Source organism: Musa acuminata, chromosome BXJ2-2 (assembly GCF_036884655.1).
Source record: "Musa acuminata AAA Group cultivar baxijiao chromosome BXJ2-2, Cavendish_Baxijiao_AAA, whole genome shotgun sequence".
In the NCBI taxonomy this organism is placed as follows: Eukaryota; Viridiplantae; Streptophyta; class Magnoliopsida; order Zingiberales; family Musaceae; genus Musa; species Musa acuminata.
The window spans coordinates 27,983,839-28,003,703 of NC_088339.1; the positions used below are offsets into that span (position 1 = coordinate 27,983,839).

The 19,865-nt window shown below is 42.6% G+C and overlaps 3 protein-coding genes across 4 annotated transcripts; 2 read left to right on the forward strand and 1 right to left on the reverse strand.

The window, feature by feature from the left end:
* The first annotated feature begins 12,067 nt into the window (after positions 1-12,067).
* Positions 12,068-13,554, forward strand: LOC135605799 (leucine-rich repeat extensin-like protein 6). The gene has a single exon (XM_065096272.1). The coding sequence runs from the start codon at positions 12,213-12,215 to the stop codon at positions 13,368-13,370; it is 1,158 nt and encodes a 385-aa protein (XP_064952344.1). The 5' UTR covers positions 12,068-12,212; the 3' UTR covers positions 13,371-13,554.
* Positions 13,555-14,064: 510 nt separating this feature from the next.
* On the forward strand, positions 14,065-15,234 carry LOC135583194 (non-specific lipid transfer protein GPI-anchored 5-like). 2 transcript variants are annotated; one of them, XM_065096274.1, is made up of 3 exons: positions 14,065-14,610; positions 14,703-14,831; positions 14,916-15,234. In XM_065096274.1, the coding sequence occupies exons 1-3, from the start codon at positions 14,094-14,096 to the stop codon at positions 14,990-14,992; spliced, it is 723 nt and encodes a 240-aa protein (XP_064952346.1). In that variant the 5' UTR covers positions 14,065-14,093; the 3' UTR covers positions 14,993-15,234. The 2 variants fall into 2 exon arrangements, with proteins under 2 accessions (XP_064952346.1, XP_064952345.1); XM_065096273.1 differs by having other exon boundaries at positions 14,086-14,610; positions 14,697-14,831.
* A 701-nt stretch (positions 15,235-15,935) lies between these two features.
* Positions 15,936-19,544, reverse strand: LOC135605798 (FRIGIDA-like protein 4a). The gene is made up of 3 exons (XM_065096271.1): positions 18,465-19,544; positions 16,956-17,128; positions 15,936-16,704 (listed from the first exon to the last, which is right to left on the reverse strand). The coding sequence occupies exons 1-3, from the start codon at positions 19,339-19,341 to the stop codon at positions 16,168-16,170; spliced, it is 1,587 nt and encodes a 528-aa protein (XP_064952343.1). The 5' UTR covers positions 19,342-19,544; the 3' UTR covers positions 15,936-16,167.
* Between the last annotated feature and the right edge of the window lie 321 nt (positions 19,545-19,865).

Below are 19,865 nucleotides of genomic sequence, written 5' to 3' on the forward strand. Positions count from 1 at the left end.
GGTAGAGAGAGGCAATCTTATTTGGTTGTCATGGGATTTCTGGCTTAATTCTGAGCAAAAAAGAAGGCTAAGAATAACCTAAAAGTGTGGTCCAGAATCAGAAGACAACATTGAATGTTGTCATACATGCATGGGCCAGTTGGGGGCTTCTAACTTTATTGTGAGCTACACCGAAGACTGCTGGTGACAACCTTTCATGCATCTGCACGTCCCTTTCCATGGAATGCATGCCCTACTACACACAGTGAGAGGGGGCGCAGGATAACGAAGGCCATGATGGACCAACACCACCTTGCTTCCACAAGTACGCTGTTCTCGCACAAGGATGAGGTGAGCATATCAACAAGTGCATGTGATATCTCTTCCCTATGTGTCTCTGTTTGTTTGCGTGTGGGTCGGAGGGATAAGCTCAGATCTCTCTCTTGTACGTTTATCACAACTACAGTTGAGGCCCAGTTTTGGTGGCACACAAACATTTCTTTGACATTAAATTATATTTTGATTAATTTTATTTGCCTTTTATTCTGAATCATTATATTATTTGCTGAAAAAACAATTTTTGTAGGTCGAAGAACATCACTAGTGACGATCCACTGTCCGCGAAGAGAATGCACATCTGTGTCTCTGGCATGTTGCTTGCAAGAGGTGTATGGTGTAGCTGTCTTCATATGGCAGCATGGTGAAACCAGCATGCACAAGCCACTGCATGACTGAAGCGACACAGTGATACGTCTGGCAAAAATGTGCTTTTGGATCGGGGATTCTAATATGAGAACAACTGTTGGAAGGATTCAAAAGATAAGAAGAGATTTCGGCAGGAGATTTGTTTTGTTGCTATCAGTTCAGACAAAGACTATATTTTGGTTTCTGTTCTTCTAAATTTTCTTCCCCGTTCTTAGAATCCAAAACCTTTCTCTTTGCTCGATGCTCATTTCACAATCTAAATCTCTCAAGTTTGCTGAGTAAGAGAGGAGATGAATTTTGATGGCAAACTTCACAGACTTCTCTATTTTTCCATTAGTTGATGTGAAGATTCACTTTTCCACTGATCTTTAATTTTTCTTTGATGATATTCCAAATACCTCTGTTAGATCTAAATGTGAGCTCAATAGAGACTGATATCTAACTTCCAACTTTTGGGAATCCACACTTTTCCTTTACACTGTCAAGTCCAAACTTGTGTTTGCTGCAGAATGAGCATTTGCAGGTCTTGCTAATTAATCACTGTAACATTGTTCTTATAAAGAAATCGAAGGCCTTAATTGTATTGCCAAACAACTGTGCATTCTTTGTTATGCATAGACTTGGAGAATATGAATTGCTTTTCATGAATTAAAAATGTATGTAAAGTTAGGTGGTATATATTGAGCTCAAGTCAAAAGTAATAGCAAGTGGACACTCCTTTTGAGTAGGATTAAAATGACAGCATTGGTTCTCATCACACATGAACAAGAATCATTTCTTAGCAATATTAAGAGAAGCCATGTCAACAAGTCATTTTGTTCTATCTATCTGATACCATACAAGAAGAACAAATCCCCACATGAAGGATCTGAAGCAATCATGCTTAGAGATTAATATTTGAAGATCTAGTCTGCATGAACTGAAATATGCAACACTTAGCAAACAGGCTAGGGAGGTAATGTCAAAAGAATGCCTTTAGATTCTCTACAGTTTTTGTGGAATGGATTAAGTTAAAGGTCTGAAGAATGAGACTGAAGTTGATGAATATTTGTAATATCATCTGATTGAGTTACAGCATGTGATGTCAGAATGATCTGAGAACAAAGGTTTCTTGGATGGACTCATCCCTGGGACAAAGTTCATGGGGCAATTTGTTTGTCTGCAGGTGATGAAAAGGCATTTGCCTGAGTTAGAATTTGCCCCTTCAGAAGAGACTCAAACTTAACCTACTCAACTTTTCTCAGATGTCATTAAAGTCTCACCTTTCTTTTGAAGTATGTCACGAATTAGTTTCCTGCTACCAAAAAGGATTGTGCTAATTGAACTTCTTCTGATCCAAATGAAGCAAGAAGATAGTTAATTGTTGGAGTGACATCTATCACATACTACTATCTTCAGAGTTGTCGACAAGTCAGAAACTTGAAAATGAAACATTCCATATCAGTTTCAGAACCGTTCAATTCTGGCATCAATTACTTTATTTCTTCCAAGCAACAATGTAGTCGTTTGATCATTGTGTTCTGGTCAATCTCCACTGACGCTAGAAATATATTTCTTGCACTGTTATTTCCAATATTATTGTCCGAATATATTAGTTTATTCTGAAGGTTAGGCGAGAGTGAAGAGGACATGTTTGTCGCTTATCTTGACTGTGACCTGGTAGAATTTACAGAGCTGAAGGAAGACGTGAATCTTGTCTCTTAGTGAACCCGACCACTTCAAACGACGGCAATGGGATGTTTTAGCACCAGAAATGGGAGGTGAGATTTGTGAGCGAGGAACAAAGACTTCCCAGGTCAGTTGTCTTCGGCAGCTACCAAGTGGCCACCATGCATCAGGGGATGCAGTGTTATCTTGATGCCTATTTCCAGTGATCGTAGCATGAAATTATCATCACAATTGTCTTGGACTTTCTTGCTTCCAATGAATCCTTGCATCGGAGGCTAGAAAAAGCATCTGAGTGTAAACAGATTAGTCTTGGAGGATTCAGAGAATGCTTGCTTAGATCAGGGAAAACAGAATCACAAGAAAATGGCCACAAATAATGTGTGTGCTGAACGATGTCAAAAGCTACTATTCACATCACATTCATGCCTTTTTGTTTTAGTTAGTGCTTTATATGACTGTAAAAAGCAAAGAAAATTAAGAGCAAGAACACATGTTGTCTGTACGAGAGGCAAAACGCGAAGGTCTCAAGAGAAACAGCAGGTGAAGTGGGTCTCCTCTTATCTGCAGATTCTTGACTTGCGCAGAAAATGGAGATTTAGATGCCACATCTTCTTTGCGCACTCAGGCTTTTGCAGAGACTAGAGATGTGGGGATGCCACACCGAGGAAAACACAAAGTCAGCATGATGTGAAGGGAACACCACAAGGAAAAGGAGCATACTCAAAGGTACTGCTGCTGCTGCTGCCTCTTGTTCTTCGTTTCCGGAGGTGATCGTGATGCCCAACAACGGGAAGAAGTGAGGCTGGCACAGCATGACCTAGCAATGATCAACCTTCATAAACACGCATACGAGTGTTCTGGTCACCCAAAGCTAGATCATGCTGGCAGCTTCACTCATTCCTCTGGGCATTTCTTAGTAGCCTTGACTGAGCTCTTCCATCAGAAAGAAAAAGAAGCGTGTGGATGTAAGAGTATGAGAGAGAGAGAGAGAGAGAGAGAGAGAGAGAGAGAGAGAGAGATAAAAGAGAATGCGAGGGAACAAGGGAATATGACATGATAACTAGGTTAACAGTTTGAGAAAGGAAAAGGAGAGGAGTCCAAAGAATAAATGATTGAGAGCTAGCATGAGCATATATCTGTAGGTCAACCCCTACTATATATCAAAATCCAGAGGAATGTGAACCTTAACCAACAAGCAAGCAACACAAGTTCTCAAAGTTCATTCAAGCAAACAGTGTTATCAAAGTCACATAGATAGATGCATATAATACATCAACTGTTGCTTCTCCAAGGGAAAATAATAAGAACAAATTGGTAGCTTTATGGAGCTAAAAACAGAAAATCCTGGATCAAGAAATCAGGGAAAGATCAGAGAAAACTAAAGAACAAACAGTGTGATGAAGAAAATTAGTAGCTAAAAAATGATCAAGAAGAGAAAAGAAAGATCAAACTAAAGCAATGAAAAAGTTCAAATCCAGAGAAGAAAAAAAGAATCTGTATAGGTGCAACTACTTAACTGGAGCAGCTCCAGACCAGACGAAGAGACAGGAGAATCAAAGGGAGAGGAAAAAAAAAGGGGGCAGAAAAATGTCAAACTATAGCATGTAAAGCAACATTACCAAAAGGAGGAGAGTATGCCCGGAATAGAATAAGCAAGAAAACAAAGGTAAAGCATGGTGGAGGAAGTTGATGGGAATATGTCACACTCAAAAGACCCAACAACTGGATTTATAGAGGGAAGGATGAAGTCTGTCTTTATGCTGGTGGTGCGAGCAATCCCCCCCAACATAAAATATTCAAGCCAAAGCCAAAGACAAAGGTAGTTGAGACACATAAAGTGAAGAGTTAAAGAGAGAAGGAAGTCGAGACAGCGGCTAGTGAGAGTGTTTAGGTGTTAGGGTTTGGGTCAGGGTTACAGTCATACAGTGCTATATTATGTCTAGGGTTTTAGGGTTGCAGGCTGTAGGGTGGCATAGTGCAGCACCAAAGGTTTGGAGACAGTCATATATATATATATGAGAGGCCGTACTCCATGCGGATTCAGAAGATCGATTATTGGGTCTTAAAGCTTCATGCTACAATATCGAGGACAAAAGTCCCTCACATATATATTCTTATGATGTAGTAGTTTCTACACATATAAAATGCATATTACATTGCAGGTATAGCCATGCATTAATTTTATATATATACATATATATACATATATTATATGGCTATCAACAAGATTAAATGCATGTAAGGTTATGTCCACATGAAGTGTTGGATGAAACAAGATGGAGGAGTCTGAGATGTGAGATCATCTTGCTATATCCGAAGCAGTGGAAGCCAGCTCTGAGATGGTATGCAAATTATGACCTCTGAATCACACAACAAGAGAAACAGCGTAGCAAAGATGTAGAATGATCTGTAGCTTCATGATACATTTAGCTCTGTGATGGTTTGATGAACATTTAGCTGTCCATGTGAATTCTTTCATGATTGTTTCTTTCCTGATAAGTTTGTGAAGTATAATAATAATTAATAACATGAGTAGAAAGAAAAATAATGAAAATAGTAGAATGGATTTGAGAATTCTTCCAAATTCAGTTTCATTTAATTTAGTGCTTTGAATAATTCGGGAACCAAAACATTTATCAGTGAGTAGAGATAATGCAAGATTGTGGCTGATTAAGTTAACCTAATCAGATGCTAAAAGATGGTGATGAGCTAACTTGATTCAATTGTTTGTTGTGCAAGACATAATCATGGTTGAATCTACACAAGTCTATTGCATCAACCAGCTCAATTATGTTCTTGAATGACCCACAATTATCATCGGTCATCGAATTCGTCATAAACAAGATTTAGTTAGATAAATTTGTGATCGAGAAAATTACTTGATGTTGGCTTGACTTAATCGTTTATCTATTTTCGCTACTTTTCTTATGTGCAATTATGCTTGACATCATGTTGTTCAGTGGGAACTATCAAATGCAGTACTAATGAATTCAAGTGTGAATTTGCAATCCATGGGAAGGGAATAAGAAGACAGAATGATTTGTGAGATTATGTTGTTCCCTGTTGTCACTGAAAAATGTCATCTTGTGAAGGAAGTGCTGCTACTCCCAGACTGGGATGATGAGGCCACTTCATATTGAGAAGGACATCAAAATCTTCTCTGATTGAGTTTGCATTGTTGCAAAAGTACATGAGAACAATGGAGAGAGTAGAGAGAGAAAAAAAGTACTTGATCCTCCAAAGGAGGAATTTATATCTTCAACTTTCATAAGGATCAGGCATTTAGTACCACTCATCATCAACCTAATAAATCAATATAATAACCACCATCTCCAATGAACATAAAACCCAATTATATGATGTGAATAACCCATTCAAATTCAAAATGGTAACAACAGATGCTAATCCAATGTCTCTCATGTCAGATGGATGAAGATGCCAATATAAATATGGAGACAAAAATGAATTGAGGCTTTATTTCTTGTTGCTCTTCTCACTTTACTGTGTGAATTCCCTGTTAATAATGTCAAACAACTTAATTACCTCAGATAATAGCTTTCTTTCACACTTTATCCCCTTTCACCAGACAAAGCTTGCTACCCATACAGTCTTCTTCTTTTCTTTTATCACCTCTCAAGGACTCCAGTGTTTATTTTCCATGCCCTCTTTCCATCCAATGCTTGCTTTTGTTCCTCTTGGGTGCTCCTTTACATGTACTTGTAAAGTTGAGTCTGCACTAGTTAAAGAAGTACTTGATTCAGCCACCTAATGCCAAGATAAAATGTGTATGTTGTGTGTAAAACAGAAATTATAATGACAGTAGTAATGTCTGCATCGATTGCAATATATGTCATTGAACTATTTATGTTTCTTCTATATTGTCAGGGCTGGTGTTGTATATCTAATAGTGTTATTAATTAAGGTCTTGTCAATATTCTTTTGAAGCAGTAGTACTCGACCATATACAAAGTCTTGCTTTCAGCCTTCCCAAAGGGCCAGATTCTATTAGGTAAGCAACATGCATATTTTGGGAAGGCAACCACACTTCCACAACATTTAGATCGACTGCAGAAAGGAAGGGAATGTCACCATGATCTCCACAATCCTTCTATCGGATACAGCTCCCCTGAACAAGTGTGTGTGTGTTTGGATAATAATTTAAGAGAGAAAGAGAAGAGGAAGAAGGGAATGTCACCATGATCTCCACAATCCTTCCATCGGATACAGCTCCCCTGAACAAGTGTCTGTGTTTGGATAATAATCTAAGAGAGAAAGAGAAGAGGAAGAAGGTGAGATGAGAAAAGAAGAGAGAGAGAGGACTACTTTCCCTTGCTTTGTTTGGGTCACAAAGAGGGAACACAAAAAAGATCACTTTCAGTTCTTTCATTCTCTTCAAGTGTCTCAACTTTGAGAGAGAGAGAGAGAGAGAGAGAGAGGATGGAAGTTTGGGAAGAAGCTGCTGCCGTCCATTTGTGTCCACTTTTATGTTAAAGTTATTGCATCCAAAAGACGATCTTAATTATCTGCAAGAGCTATTTTGTTCCTGCCCAATGGATCTTATGCAAAGATGATGAAGTAGTGCACACCCATCTTTTCGTTCTCCTGTATCTTTTCTAGGGTTGTACTCACTTTACAGCATGAAAGCAAACGACTCCCAGCCATAGAGAAGTGAACAAGATAAAGATCTCGATGCAACCTGTACTATGTATGATCTTCTGCTGGTTCTTAATTATGAACCAAAAGAACTTGTGATCTCAAATCTTTACGACAAACCTTTGCTCACCTCAAGCAGGGAATGACTCTCTGTTTCCTGTGTTTGATTCTGTAATCTTTTTATTTCCTTCCGACATTATTGTATCCAAAGGAGAGAATCCACACCCCTCCATGGATCCACGTCTTTTCACCTTACACTACCTTACCAGTATAGGAATTGTTGGTGCCCCACTCGGACAAAGTTGTGGCTCGACATCTCTTTATCGTACCGGCAGCAAACATTTATGAGTAGGTTTATTGGATAGGGGAATCAAAGTACCGGTGGCAATATCTGCAACCAAGTTTTCATTTCATGGTGTAAAGCTCAATAATGTGATCGGTGGGCCATCTGAGCATCCATGTAACGATGATCTCTGAGGTTCCAAGGAATCAACACCTCACAGTGCAGCTGCGATTGTACTCAGCTCTGCAACACGACGCAGTGGTCCATGGTGTAAGCGAAAGAGATATACATGGAAGTGGTATGTTAGTAGGAACAGATTGGAAAGATGCTCGTGTACCATTCTCCACAAAACAAACAGTTCACCCATCACCGTCCCTGCCATTGCATCTGTGAGCTGATTCCAAGAGGGTGCCAGTCTCCCGTGCAGGGGCTTGCAGACGGTGAAGCAACTTCCTGCGGAGTCCTAATAAACCCTAGATAAAAAAGAAAAACCCTAGAATCGGAAACAATGGCTTTGTGGTCCATGCATGCAGTAGCCTTTCTTTCTCTTTTCCTTGTCACCACCATTGAATTGCTGTGGTCCTGTCCTCTCTTCCCCATTCAATAATACTCACCACCACCAACGAGCACAAGCAGGCCATTAAATATCCGATGCATCGCAGCAAGTGTGTACTGCGTTTTGCATATTATTAGGTCATCGAGCAAATTGGATTGGGACCATCATCACATTACGCCTAATTATGCTCTGTATCGCTCGCACATGCCATTGTGAAATCCGATGTTACGCGTGAACGAGAAGTCCAAGTCCAAGATCGTTTGCATGTTGTCGAATGATTAGCTCATGCACAAAGTAGAGCTCGATTGCTAACCCAAAGAGCTAACGAGATAGCAGAAGGCACACTTGTGCTGCTTAAAGCAGAATGCTTGACGAGGAATGAAAATTCCACAGTGTTCATGAGAGTTGAATTCGATGGAGGTGAATTCCTTCCTAGACATGGATATGCAAGAAGGCCACCGTGATCGACCACAGTGCGTTGCTGGACAGATTCAGAACTGGACTGCCAGCGGAAACGGTGGCAAATCCGGCCAGTTGAAAGATCAGAAGCAGTGCCGAGTGTGGCCTCAGATGCACCACCGTCTACTTCTCTCGCAAACTGATACGTGAGGCTATAGATGATCCGTAGAGAAGCATGTCATCGCTGCAGCAGTTGCAGTGGGTGGAGACTTCGATCTCAGCCATGGCTCATCTGGGTAAATCGAGAAACAAGGTTGCCGATGGATTCATGATTCTAGCAAGCAGACATGAAGCTTGCAACATTGCATGATTCTGTAAAACAAGGTGGAATCGAGATGAGAGCTACCAGACGATGGTGAGATCAAAGGATGAAAAGAAGCCTAGGTTTTGTAGTAAAGGTTGGCACCATCCTGCAGATGGATAAGGTTGTAGAGTTTCGATAGAAGGCTTGCGAATCTTTTGAGAGGCATTTGTGGTACTATCACCACCACGCGTGGCATTGTCATTGCTCGACATCAACACGGTAGAAAGAACATAGATGCTGATGCGATGAGCAGCACAACAAGCACACATCAAAGATGCCAACTCGCCACCTTCACCATTGTTTGGGCACAAAATGCAAGGTAAATATATGCCCTGTGATCAATGTGTTATCCACATCATATCATGCATGATGTGTGTGTTGAGGTTATCACAAACAAAGTTCAAACATAGGCCGATTGTTGGGCCAAAATCCATAGGCCCATGGGCCGGTGAAAGCATTATATGATAATAATAATAATACTTATTATTATATTTGAATAATTATTATACTTTTATACTGGTAATTTCATACTTGGGATTAGGTCGAACATATGGTAGATAATTATGTTCCAGACTCCATGATCATCAGTCCAAACTTAATTCACAAGTATCAATCAACAGACAAAAATGAAGAATTGTAATTACCGAATAAATAAGGATAGGATGATTCAATTAATATACAAGAATGAGTAGAAAAAGTGACTATAGACTGGCTCATAAACTAATGATCATCACATCTAAATAAGTAAGAGATAACGAATAGAAAGAGATAATGATCATTTTATTATGAAATATAGCTGCAATAATATTTCATTTGTACAAATAGAATATACAAGAAGCAATCAGGGAATAAACAACAATATTAGCATATTTACAAATAATTGATGCACTCTTCAAAATTAAGGCTATATGCTTCCTTGATCAGAAACATGAGAGCAAAAGATCTTTTGGAAAGTGGATTTCGATACATCAATTTAGGACTAACAATATTTTTTGCTTGCTCGATTTCAGAATCGTACGATCAATATCAAGATCTTTATCAGCTAGACTAATTAATTAACATCTTGCATGTGATATTTGGATCAAGTTTAATTGAATCTCCAACACTCATCCCTCCAAATCAGAAAAAGAAAGAAGGAAAAATAATAATAATAATAAGGGAGATGGTCAAAAAGGCATATATGGTTGAACAGTCCATGACAAAGCTTGTTTGATGCAAGTAGTAGCATCACAAAGAAGGAATCCAAAGTATTAAAGTGATGCATTTTACTGGCATGAAATGAAGGCTCTATGGCACCATCCTCTTTCTTTTCATAGGACCCTGTGACCACAATGACTCAGACAAGATTCTTCTCACTGCCTTGTTCTTGAGGGTGCTCTCTCTCTCTCTCTCTCTTCATCTGTGTGCATGATGTGGACATTGCTGCTGCACACCCATTGGACCATGGAATTCACGTCAAACCATGGTAAAAGAGGAGGTGACATGGTCACCATGTGTGATGGCATGTCAATCTAAAATTTCCTGAAATATGTAATGGTTAATCAATCATTTTTACAAGATATATATGTATATATTTTTTTTCTGTGCTCGAATAACCATTTATGAGATGATTGAAGGTATCTGAAGAATTAGTATTATATGCATGCAATATAATAGAGTATTCGAGTTCGATTATATGACATTTAAGATTGATAGTTATTCCACATAAAATCCAAGAAGTAATAAACTAATGTCTCTACAAAAGGGATTGGCTACCTATAACCACTCGCCCCCAAACAAAAGGAAGGATGCCAGGTAGTCAACATCCAACCACATAAAAGTATTGCATAAAAAGACTTACTTCAAGTGGCTCCCAAAGATCACATCAATCAAGCAATGTAATATATATATATTATACATTGTAGGCAAGATTGCTAAGCAAATTGATAACATGTACTTGTCAATTCACATTGAGTGGTGGTTGATTTGAGCATTTGAGTAGGTAGATGATACCTTTCATATTTGTATGTGCAAGTGAGATGGTCTAAGAAAGAAAACTGAAAACAATGAGTTGAACTCTTCATAAGCTCAATTTCTTGGATATGTATTCTGATTAGGTCTATATAATGGAATAGTTCAATTCCGACCCTAACCAAATTGGATTTGGCCAAAGATCATCAATCATGTACTAACCATAGTTTTTGCTAATATAATAGCCACTGAACATCATAACTAAATCAAAATTATATAATAAAAAAGTTGGACTTGGGTTGGGTTACCCACCTATATATGATTAATTAATGGTAATGGATGCTTGTGTACATACATGTTTAAGAGATAATCCAAGACAGCTATTTTATGTTGAGACAATCATATCAACAGATATTTAGGGAATGGATGTACTACAAGTAGATACATGAAAACAAAGCATAGGCCAAGAGGAAGGGTCATCTTTGTGGACCTTAGCACAGTAGTAGACCTTAAAAGGACTGGCAAAGGAGAATCTTATTGCAAGGACCCAACTTATTGGTCCCAAGATTAAACCTTTTCCAACAAGTATGTATGTGACTCTTGTGTTTTTGTTGAAGCCAATAAGAAAAAAGAAGTTTGAAGGCTTCATCTGAACCCTTTTAGATCATTTGGTGGGTTTGATCTTAACCATCATTTTGATTTAATGACAAAACATTCTTTTGTGTTTTTGTAATCATCAAGTCAAATATATAGGAGGTTGTAGATGAAATTGTGATGGTGTATGACTCATGAGGCTTATTCAAATACAAGATTACATAATTATTATTATTATTTTTATCTCATGTTTGTAAATATTTATGCATTGATCTCTATTTTCATTGTCTGATCAATGAATAATAGTCAGCTGATGAAAGAGTTCTTACAGCTTAAGCAAATGGGCACTACCTGTGGTTTTGACTTGTTCTTTCTCCAAAAGCATGCATGATTGGTGACCATAAGTTTGACTTGTCAAAAGAAATCTTTTCAAAGATTTCAGATCATGGAAATGTCTCTCCATAAAATTAGAAACAATGAGTTACTTCTAATTAAGAAGAAAAGGAAAAGCTACTACAATTATTCCAAAGATAAATAATGCAAGAAGAAGAAGAAGAAGAAGAAGAAGAAGAAGAAGAAGACATCCTCAAGACCAAAAGTGGTGGATTTAGCAACCCAACATGCAAGCAAAACCCTAATTGATATGGGTTTTCTTTCCTTCCACATGCCTTCTTCTTGTTGCAGCGTCCATCATGGCCATTGCAAGCTGGTCTCACAACTCATGTGGAAACCCCAAACCGTGTATTTGGTGTCGCAACAGGCAATAGCAGTCGCCCAACGAGACTATTATTATCTTATTCTCCATTTGCAGCAACCGGACAGTGCATTGTCCCACAGTCGTCTTCCTTGTGTTGCTGTCCACCATGCTCGCCCGCACACTAACCTGAAACACATGCTTCTCTTACCCAGTCAACCTTCATTTCCTGGATCCATTTTGCCACATCGTAAGAGATGGAAGCATCCTGCCATTGCTCATCTTTGGTCCCATTCATTGTCTGTGTATATATAGAAGCCAAAGCCAAGCCAGTCTCCGACACAACCATTAAACTTCATGTGGAAACATGGTCACCTCTATCAGCCTGCACAGAGCCTTGTTAGGCCTCTTCTTCCTGTGTCTTCCCCTCCTCTCGTCGGCCTCTGAATACTATCCCCCTTCCAACCCCCGGCTCGAGAAGGCCTACGTGGCTCTGCAAGCATGGAAGCACTCCATCACCTCTGATCCCAAGGGCTTCACCGAGAACTGGTGCGGCCCGCACGTGTGCAACTACACCGGCGTGTACTGCGCGCCCGCCCTCGACAACCCCCACGAGTTCACCGTCGCCGGCGTCGACCTCAACCACGGCGCCATCGAGGGGACTCTCCCCGAAGAGCTCGGCCTCCTCGCCGACCTCGCCCTCTTCCACCTCAACTCCAACAAGTTCCACGGCGCCCTGCCTTCCTCCCTCGAGTGCTTGAAGCTGCTCTACGAGCTGGACGTCAGCAACAACCAGTTCGAGGGATCGTTCCCCTCGGTCGTCTTCCAGCTGCCGTCGCTCAAGTTCCTCGACATCCGCTACAACAGGTTCTGCGGCGACGTCCCGCCCTGCGTCTTCGACCTCAAGCTGGATGCTCTGTTCATCAACAACAACCAACTCACCTTCTCCATACCAGACAACATCGGCAACTCCCCGGTGTCGGTCCTGGTGCTGGCCAACAACCAGATCACCGGGTGCTTCCCCAAGAGCATAGCCAACATGCACGAGACCCTGCGGGAGCTGGTGATCCTGAACACCGGCCTCAGAGCATGCATACCGCCGGAGATCGGGAGGCTGGACAAGCTGCGGGTGCTCGACGTGAGCTACAACCACCTGGTGGGGCCGCTGCCGGAGAGCATCGGGGGGATGAGGAAGCTGGAGCAGCTGGACGTGGCGCACAACAAGCTGTCGGGGGAGATCCCATGCAGCATCTGCGACCTGCCCAGGCTGAAGAACTTCACCTACTCCTACAACTACTTCTGCGGGGAGCCGCCGCAGTGCTTGAAGATCCGAAGCCACGACGACCGGAAGAACTGCATCCCGTACCGGCCGGACCAACGGCCGCCGGAGCAGTGCATGGCCTTCTTGTCGAAGCCGAAATACTGCGACTCCAATGGCTGCATCGCACGGCCACCACCGCCGCCGCCGCCTCCACCTCCACCTCCACAGCCATCCTCGCCGCCGCCTGTTCATCATCATTACTGAGATCGAGCCGTGATCGGTGCACATCATTGATCAGAAGTGTGGACTATTGGTTGCTGGACACAGACTACATTCAGAATAAGGATTTGTGTGGAGGAGTGGGAGACGGGCAGTTCATCTTTCGTTTTCTTGCAGATAGTGACATGTATGAGATAAAAACATCAATTAAAAACACTTCTTCTTCTTCTTCTTCTTCTTCGAAACCTCATCCTAATCGATAAATAATTTATGAGATAATTATAAGATTTGGAATGAAAATACAATATAGTTATTGTTTGACTTGGTCAAGACCTGAAGGATGCCAGGCTGGTGAGCACCATGGAATCGAAAGTCCATGGCATTCGGCTATGTAATGCCAAGAGAGATGTCTTTTGACTTTGACAGCCTTAACTCATCCGCACCTTCGAAGCCGCCACGAGAAGAAGACTCCTATGCGAGAAAGATTTACATTATTATTAATGAGCTACGAATAAAAGAACAGAATCATAGAAATCGATTGGTTAGATCTGATTCAATTCTATTGTTGGGTTTTGTAAGGTGGCAATTTTGACTTGACTTTGTTGGGCTATTCGTGGTGTGAACCCATAAAGTCCAACTTCTAAATCCAATCTAAATTAGACCATATAATCGTATAAGCGAAGCTAACTATCATTATATACGGTTTCAATCAAATCCTTGTCTCCAAACATTCGAAGATGATGTTAATTGTGGCCAATAAATCTTTATATGTACGTAAGTAGATATAGTTATGTCACCTACTTCCTTCTTCCTTTGAGGCATCCATGGACAGGCAGAATTGGCCACCCATTTGGAGGTCAACCACGCCATTCAAACTGCCATATGAACCGCTCCTCCCTTGCTCGCCTCGCCACAATCACCACCGCTGCCCCCCACGAGATGGAGATGACGACAACGACCACCGCCGCGACCGCCTTCGCCACGGCACTGATCGCCGCGGCGACGCTCTCGGACCCAGCCTCCGCGCAACTGGGTTGCACCTCCGTGATCATGAGCCTCTCCCCGTGCATGAGCTTCATAAGGGAACGAGGCGTTGGATCACCTGCAGCACCCACCGCCGCGTGCTGCACGCAGCTGGGCAGCGCGGTGCGGTCCCAGCCGACGTGCCTGTGCGCGGTGCTCAACGGCGATGCGGCGTCGTTCGGGCTCGCCGTCAACAAGACCCAGGCCTTGGCACTGCCCGGCGCCTGCAAAGTGAACACCCCGCCACTTAGCCAGTGCAAAGGTACGTAGCCGGTGTTTCTAAGCCGCCCCCCCAACCCCGCCGGGGGCCGCCCGAGGCGGCATTGTTGACGTCGAGTCGTTTCATAGGTGCAGCAGCAGGTGTCAGCGGCGCACCGGCGGCCTCACCTGCTGCACTACCGGCCGCGGAGACCCCATCGACGCCGTTGGTTCCCGCCAGCCCAGCGTCGGAGATCCCGTCGACGACGCCACGGTCAAGCGCAGGTAGAGTCCCACAATACTTGATGCCTCGAGATAACGAAGAAGGTGTTGGTTCTTTTGTCTTCTAAAGGAGATGACACCACACAGATTCAGGCAGCAGATCGAGCCGTTCTCTGATAGTTCCGCTCTTCTTCCTCTCAAGTACGTGGGCATGGAATCAATGATGGAGATCAGCATGGGTGGAGTAGAAGGCTTCGTCTGTGAGTGATTTCTGGGACTGCTCTTGCTCGTATCTTCCGACAAATATCAGCGAAAGTAGGCTCGTTTCATGTATTGCTTGTTAGCTTGAGAAGACAGTAAATTCTGTTGTTGTGCGTCGTAGAATAATGTAAGTCTCTTGATGAAGAGAATTAACGAGAGATGATAAAATGTCATTGTGCTCACAATGGCCAAAATATTTTGAGAATTATCAGATATGTTGATGAATTATGCAAATTATATCAACATGATGTGAAGCTTGTCGCATAGAGAGGGAATACAATGAGAGGGGATATGCCCAATAAACATGCAAGAATAGCAGAGCTAGCAACAAAAGTAGATCCTGCTGCACCTTATCCAAATAATTCAGACAGCATAACCACTGCATTATTATCAATTTATTATGCGTTTGAGACGTTGCAACCTTCTTCAGATAGAACCCTGATACATATGATGACAAACCAGCAGAGAATTTTGTGCACCTAAGCAACCGACGGATTGGAAAAGCAAGGCAAAGAAGGGCATCTTTTTCTTGATGTCAGGCTGTGACAAGTGCAGCATTCATGCAGCAACCACCAGAAAAAGCCAAAAGCTATTAAAGTGATGATGAAGTAGGCACACACTATGCCAACAGATGAGATCAAAACCATGTCAACTTTGCACTATCAACAGGGGTTTCAAAGAACCAAGAGCACATGGCAGGTTCCCCTACAAACATCAATACAACTACCCAAGGGAACTATCGACACTGACCAATGACAGGTTCATACATGCAATACCTATTCTTCATGTCCAGTACAAAAGAGTTTTACAATCATGATTGTCTGAAAAGCAGCAAGTGTTGAACCAAGATACCATATACATCTCTATGATGGATTAAGTAATCTGATATGAAAAGTATTCGGCTACTAAGGATTAAAGCATCTTGAAATTTTGATCCAATATAATTTACATGCAGTAGGGGAAAGCAGAATACAGATGATCTAAACAAGAAACTAAAAGCAAACCATCTAGTAAGCACACATCACACATCCTACAGTTTTAGTTAGTTGCTACAAAATAGGCCATCGAGCAAGTGGCTGAAATTTATTACACGTTATATCATCCAGCCAGGTCAATTTGTCAAAGTCTCGATACAAACCTACCTGTAGTAAGCCTGCTGGTAGACTGGTGTCAATGCATTGTTGTAACCTCCCAAGCCATTGTTGTAATTCCCATAGACTGAATAGCTCATAGGTGGCGAGGGGTATGATGCACCAAGTGCAGCAGAGCCAACTTCAGCTGGGTATCCATAGGAGTCCCTGAGAGCTGGTGGACTCCTGCTACCATAGACCCCAAGTCCTGCTGGACTATCGTAAGGATAAGGAGCAGCTGCAGGGTATGTCGCATGGGATGATGGTGATCGTACAAAGGCGGGAGCAGCAGGGAAGGAGGAAACACAGGCATTGCTAGTCAGACGACCAGCCTTGGCAGGAGGCATTGGTCCCCCATTACTGGCTCGGGTTCGCTTGTTGGCAGGACCACCACCAGAAGGTCTTTTCTTCTCAACTTTGGCCTTCTCCAATTGTTCGAGTCGCTTCTGAAGCCCCTCTAAAGGAAACTCAGCTTCGAGCTTGTGTTCTTGAATACATTTCATAGCAGCCCGAATAACTGACTGTTCCTTGCGGCATGTGTTATTCTGCAATAGAACAGAATGAGCACCCTCTGGCTTCTACGTCCATGTGAAACATTAGACAAGCTACAAAATCATATTAAGCATCTCAAATAATTACTAAGCTTAGGTATCCAAGAATATGAGCATAAATTTATCAGAGAGACAAAAAGAAGCAGCCCATATGGAAGTATCTAAAGTTAACATTATTGAATTAAGCTAATGATTAGTCACATCAATTGATTAAAGACAAGACCCTCCAGAATGCGTAGGTATACCACAGATTGCCCACAATTGTTGCGATCCTCAGAGGTTGAAGTTGCTTTCTTAGAGTCTTTGAGGAAGGATTTTAGCAGTGGAACAGGAGGGAACTTGTCCTGAAGACCAGCCTCATAGGCAAAGTTTATTGCATCCAGCTGATGCCCATTGCTGATTAGTTCCTCAATAATATCTGCAGATGAAAAAGAAGAACTCAAGTAAAACATCTAAATGTGATGGGATCTTCCATAGAATAATTGGCAGTAGCACCGATCCTTCACAAGCTGCATTTTCTTTCCTGCAGACATTTAAATAATAATCCTACAAAATCCCAAAATGTACAGACTGAATTCACGATACATTAAGGTACAGTTCCAAAAGGAAAGACTACAAAGAATATCAACAAGCTTTTAAGTATTCAAGGACTAATGCAACTCTTGGATCAGATATTAAGTGATCAGCTCAAGGAATTCTGTCTAGCAACGATGGTTATCACATAGCACCTAAACTTTATAGTTCACGTAATATGCCATAATAGTTATCAGATAGTCCTCCCCAGCTCAAATAGAGACATTGACACCATCTAAGGAGCGTAATTAGAACTCCACAGGAGTGCGTTAGGTTATTCATATCTATTTTCAGTTGTACCTCAACAGAAAATATATATAATTGTGCATGTTGAACTCATGAAAATGCATTCCAACAGGAAGCACTTGTTAACATGAGCTTCCACAGAACACATGATGAGTGCTTGAAAGCCACCAGAGCACATTCCAACTTCCGACTACAGAAGCCTAGTTCCAAGTAGCCCAAATAACTCGAGGCCATTTTGAATATGACCAAAATACCACAGTCAATGAGAATAAACAGGTAATTTATCATCTAGAAGAAGTGGAGTATGCACTTTGATGCAACAACCATTGATCCATATTACACCTGAAAATGATGCAGCAGCTGCCGAACATGAGTCATCCACAGTCAAAAAATGCCTAGCCAAGCTGACACATGGCACTTCAAGATGGTTCATGTTGTTTAGAATTGCTGCCATGCATAAAGCATAACAAATTTAATACCGACAAAATACCCCCTCATGGTCATTGGAACTAAAGAATTGGGAGATAAGATAATATGATAACAGCATGTAGCATTAAGTCAATCAACATTACCCAAACTTTCATATATATCCCACAGGGTTATATTTGTTTGATAGTTTATGGCAAGCATGAAGATAACAAGCTCCAGATAACTGTAAGAGATAAAACCTTATTTCTCCTCATCTTCAAAGCTGCACATAGCAGTACTAAGACTAGCAATTTCATAATTGTTCTAGTTCGAACATTCGTAGACTACAGCGCATAGCATTACTAAGACTAGCAATTTCATAATTATTCTAGTTCGCTAAAGAAACATTCTTACACTACTGCGAAGACAACCGTGCAAATGTAATAGTATTACTTTGATGATCTAATATCAGGAAGCCCTAGGATGCATTAGACTACCGAAAAGGAAACCACAGAAGAAAGGAGTACCTTCCATTTTATCCTCAAGACCTAATGATATAGCCAGCTTTGGCATCTGCTTCCTCCATGAAAAACTAACCACAAGCCTCTGGTATAACGCCTTGTCATCCTTCTCTACGATCCCAAAAGTTACCACGAGCTGGAGAAACGTGTGCGCATCAGATGGCTTTGTGTTCTCGACCCCACCGTGCTGCTCCAGCCCCTCCTTCCACTCCTCCGCTATCTCCTTGGCCCGCTCCCTTGTGGTTCGAGTTACCAACAGCCTTGCCGTCCCCAGCTCTGGATCCGCCAGGACAGGCACCAGCGACTCCAGAATCAGCACGCAGGCCCACCCGAGATCATTCGGTGACTTCACCAGCCTCTTATCGACAGGGAAGACCCCAGAGATGGCGTTCATCACGAACTTGGACGGATCGATGCAGTCCGCGAGGGCCACAGGGAGTTCCGACCGGAGAAGCTCCACATCCTTCCTCTTCGCCACCACGAGGTCGAAGAACCCGTCGAAATCCATCTTAGTGCACAGAGATCGCAGCTTTTCGGGGAGACCAAGCTCGTCCCCTTCGGCAGCGGCGGCAGCGAGGGCCTGTACGGCGGCGACACGGCGCTCGTCGAGCTTGGATAGGGCGAGGTCGACGGCGGCGTCGATGGAGAGCTCGCGGCGGCGGAGGGAGCCGAGAGTGCGCCGGGTGGAGGCGTCGAGGGACTGGCGCTTGGACCGGAGGGCCTCGGACTTGATCTCGAGCCCCCGTTCGAGGGTGGAGAAGTGGTCGGACAGCTCCTTCCACAGAAGCGTGCAGCAGGTGATGAGCTCCCGCTGCTTCTCCAGCTCCGCGAAGCTCTCCTGCACCAGCGAGCTAGGAATGGCGGCGGCCGCCTCGGATCCCATCTCTGATCTGACCCAATCTCAGTCAAAACCCTCGATTTCTGCTCTTGATCGCCAGGGCAAAGGGAGAAGGAAGAGACGAAGAGGAACCTAACCCTAACCCTAGAGAGGGAGAGAGGGGGAAAGAAAACAAGGGTCGGAAAAGGGAGGAGAAGAAAAGGAGGGCTGGGTGGAGGGAGTAAGTACGGTCGGTGGAGGAGCCAATGGGAGGACGAAAAGTGGCGGTTTGTTCACTGTAAAGTGTTAAAGCGGAGTAGAATACAAGGGGGTGACTCGTCACAAGTGAGGAGGGAGGTGCCGATGAGACCGGTGCGCTTACCGCGTGTCACGGGACTCGAGTAATGATCTCATGGGCCATGACCCAGAATTCCGATGTTCGGAGGGTGACTAATAACGGGTCGTATGATAAGCTTCTGGATCCGAGTGAAGCCAGTCTGGTCACATCAACAATGGCGATGTTTTAGCCAAACGAGATCACCTGGTCTATCAAGTGACCGATCTATGGGGCTCATCGTAATCAGGTCCAC